Consider the following 4,061-nt stretch of genomic DNA (forward strand, 5'->3'; position numbering starts at 1 on the left):
CCTTCGACTCCTGTATCCGGCAACCCATTCGACATATGAACATCTCTAGATGCTACTAATTTTTCTACTTTCTCGCGAACTCGTCAAGTAGTGCTTTGTAGATTCTCGTGAGGAAAATATGTTGTACAATACGAAGTCGACTTGGCTTCATGGGGTTGCTCAACAATCCCGGCATGTGGTAAATATCTTCATCATTTCCATCCTCCTCTAGAGGGGAATTTTCACTTCACTCAGTGGAGTTGCTTCTGAAGGGTCTTATGGCCCGAAAGTAGTCATGTATCGTATTACAAAACTCCGTTGAATACATTTTTACTCATGTTTCGTTTACCACTGCATCCTCAATCTGTCGTGTTCATATGTGAATTACACAAGGATATTATCAACCACCTAGATGTCATTAGTAATATCCATTGAATTACCACAACCCCACTTCAAGATAAAATCATCCCAACGGGAATATCCACCAGTACTTTTCATCCCTCATGTACAATACGATTCATAAAAAAAACCCCTCTCCCTGCGATTACGCGGTAATTGACACTTTGAGTATAAACGGTAATCCGGCGTTTGATAAAAACTAAGCACACCAATCGAATATCAGCGACGGCAGTCAAGTTATACCTTTTGTTCACAAATCGTAACTTCCCGCAAACTTGTGTGAGCTTAGCTTTCTTTACATCGCCCTTTAGATGAAATTATGGCATTTTTATATCACTCTAGTTTGATGGGCGAGTTATGAATGCCCGTTGTGCTTACCGTTCTCGGAGAGATTTTATTTCGCATTCTCGTGACCAATATGAATTCACTAATAAACTCAACCAGAGAACTGCAAGAAATAAGGTTCGATAAGTTAGACTCTACTCTGATTTTGTGGCGCGTGACACAATACAATTACTGTGAAATCTCTCTCACCACCAATAGCGAACACGTGGGGCACCTTTTCCGTCTGAAAATCGACAACATATCACATCGCTCCGCCTCCAATTGTCATTACATCCTTTTCCCTTTCCCTTTCCCTTGCCCTTGCCATAAGGCGGATAATAGTAACCACCCATTGTCGACCACCCCTTCCCCTTGCCAACAGGTACATAATAGTAATACCCATCGTAGTAGTCCCAGGACCCATAGCCTCCACGATAGCCCTTACCACTGCCCTAAGGGAAGAATTATCATTATCCAGTGTTATATAACAACTAATAATTATTATATACCACACTTCCCCGAAATTACCTTTCTCCCTTTGCCTTTTCGACCGCCATATCTCGGCGCCTCTCCGAAGTCAGACTCAGAGTTCCTGACAACACAATCACGATCCACCATGAAAAACGAAACCAATATTGATGACGAAAAAGAAAACATCATTGCGCGAGTCAATACCCTTCGTGGTCGCTCTCGTCAACCTCCGAATCTGGCAAGGGCTCTTGATACCCCGGCTTGGACTTATCCAAAGGCTTAGTTGACATCGTTATAGTCGCCAAAGACACCATTCGGGTAGTAGTCTCCTTTTCCTACAAACGAGATGCTTGACCACGATCCGAAGCTGATCCTACTCCTCTCACTCTTCGACCATCATTCCTGTCCAAAGTCTCTTGGAGTTCAACCGCTGACAACTGAAAAAGGTGCAAACTGGACCTCTTTCGTATCATACCACGCTGAACCTAAGATACCTCAGTCAACTGATATAGCCCACGATATCTCCTCTTCAAAGTCTCAGCCACATTGACCGCCTTCGAGATGGCTTGCCCAGACGCAACGATCTGAAACGCACCCAAGATACCACCGCACAGTGAAGAATTTAAGATACCACCGCACGACCGAGAACAAAAGATACGACCGCACAGTGAAGAATAAAAGATACGACCGCACAATGAAGAATAAAAGATACGACCGCACAGTGAAGGATAGAAGATACGACCGCACCTCGAAGACTTTAAGATACCACCGCACAGTGAGGAATAAAAGATACGACCGCACAGTGAAGGATAGAAGATACGACCGCACCTCGAAGACTTTAAGATACCACCGCACAGTGAGGAATAAAAGATACGACCGCACAGTGAAGGATAGAAGATACGACCGCACCTCGAAGACTTTAAGATACCACCGCACAGTGAGGAATAAAAGATACGACCGCACAGTGAAGGATAGAAGATACGACCGCACAGTGAAGACTTTAAGATACGACCGCACAGCGGAGAATGAAAGTGATGACCGCACAGTGAAGAATAAAAGATACGCTCTGACCTTGATTGTGTCTCTTCCATCCTCCTGTAATAACCTAATAGCATATCTCACATACGGTGTGAGTCGACCCACGGCGGTGACTCTAACCTAAGATACGCAAAGATTCAAAACAGGTCCAAAAGCGACCAAGATATGCTCACCTCGCCATCCTCAGGTGTCGAAGATTCCACTGCCATTTTCACTGCAATGCTAAAAAACTATAAACAAGCAATTATCGGGCGAGCGGCTTTTGCAACGAACCACTCCACCAACACAATACCAAAAGCTGGCTGGAAATACTACAAAATATCTTTAGGTTGAGCTAGCAAGATACAAAACAGGTCAGGTACGCCGCTTCTTCTTCTTATGGTGATGCTTGTGCCGCGGGCGCTCCGTATCCGACTCGTCCTCCAGACTAATCACCGATCGACTACCCGAAGACGAGCCGATCGATTTCATCCCACTCCTCTTAATAGCAATCTCTCTATATTTTCTAGCATTTACATGATCAGGTTTAACTCTCAAAGCTCCTTCAAAACACTCAACAGCTTCACTGTACTTCCCCTTACTCGTCAAGGCAGCTCCCTTAGCCACTAAGGCATCAGGGTGGTCAGGCTTGAGACTCAACGCTGAATCATAGTATACCAACGCCTCGTCCAAGTTACCACCAGCACGGTGCTTGGCCAGGCCTTCTCTCAGGCGTCGAGACGCCCACTGCTCGCTCTGGCGTGCCGTGTCTTTACGAGTTGTAAAGACCCTAGCTGCAAATCGATCAACAGGATCGGGAGAATCTTCAGATCCGATCTTGCACCGCACTGCATAGGAAGATACATCATACCATTTACGATCAGCTTCAAGTCGCCCAGCCAGACCCCGAGACATGTCACCTGGCCACACCCGTTCTATCTCTTCAACAACACCAACACTGCCTTCCCATTCTGACCAACTCCGCAGACTCACATAACCTTCAATAGCGACGATACCCAAATTCTTCCGCGTGCGCCCACCACAAGATTCTCGCGGCAACCACAAGTTCGACTCCGCATGATCTCGCAACAAATTCTCAGGAATGAAACTCAAGACGCTCTTCTTACACCACATACATCGAGCCGCCATAATTTCGCTATTCTCCTCCAATTCGAAACACTCCAGCGGATAGCATTTCCCAAACCCCGGCAACTCGACCGACGGCCCCTCGCCCAACCACGCCTTCACAAACTCAGGCGCTCCCAAAATCTTCTCTGTGCGCAACTGCGCATATCTTCGCTCATACACGCACTGGCAATAATCATAATTCTTCGAAAAGTATCTTGCTGCTGCACAAGAAGATTCAGAACAGGTCGGGATTTCAGTTCCGGCCAAAAGAGCCTCATTGGTCTCCCAAATGTCCCTTTGACACGACGCCGATTCAGAACGCTCAGGCACTCTCACAGCTAAGCTCCGTAACACACTAAGATCAAGCGAAGGTGGGGTAATGGCCATAAAACCAACCTACTTTGAATCTTACCAAGATCAACCTAAGATTCCCCCAACACAACATCGGATAGAAAACTGTCTACTTCTCCATGAAATCTGCATCGCTCCGCTGTACTAAAACCATATTCAGTCTCAACCACTCCAACCGATCGACGTAGTAGACATGAAACCAACCTACTTTGAATCTTACCAAGATCAACCTAAGATTCCCCCAACACAACATCGGATAGAAAACTGTCTACTTTTCCATGAAATCTGCATCGCTCCGCTGTACTAAAACCATATTCAGTCTCAACCACTCCAACCGACCGACGTAGTAGACATAAAACCAACCTACTTTGAATCTTACCAAGATCAACCTA

General features: G+C 45.8%; 2 protein-coding genes across 2 annotated transcripts in view; both read right to left on the reverse strand.

The window, feature by feature from the left end:
- Positions 1-846: 846 nt before the first annotated feature.
- Pmar_PMAR007572 (conserved hypothetical protein) lies at positions 847-2,420 on the reverse strand (the record flags this gene model as incomplete). The annotated part of the gene is made up of 8 exons (XM_002770954.1): positions 847-946; positions 995-1,154; positions 1,231-1,294; positions 1,378-1,508; positions 1,551-1,610; positions 1,668-1,757; positions 2,245-2,331; positions 2,385-2,420. 8 exons carry the CDS (start codon positions 2,418-2,420, stop codon positions 909-911), a joined length of 666 nt encoding a protein of 221 aa, XP_002771000.1. The 3' UTR covers positions 847-908.
- Positions 2,421-2,565: 145 nt separating this feature from the next.
- Pmar_PMAR007573 (conserved hypothetical protein) overlaps positions 2,566-4,061 on the reverse strand; it is a gene marked incomplete at both ends in the record, with an annotated part of 6,049 nt that continues 4,553 nt past the window's right edge. The window contains one exon of the mRNA XM_002770955.1: positions 2,566-3,501. Coding sequence (XP_002771001.1) covers positions 2,566-3,501 — 936 coding nt within the window. The remainder of the gene's footprint in view (positions 3,502-4,061) is intronic.

Source organism: Perkinsus marinus (genome assembly GCF_000006405.1).
Source record: "Perkinsus marinus ATCC 50983 genomic scaffold scf_1104296964148, whole genome shotgun sequence".
Classification (NCBI taxonomy): domain Eukaryota; phylum Perkinsozoa; order Perkinsida; family Perkinsidae; genus Perkinsus; species Perkinsus marinus.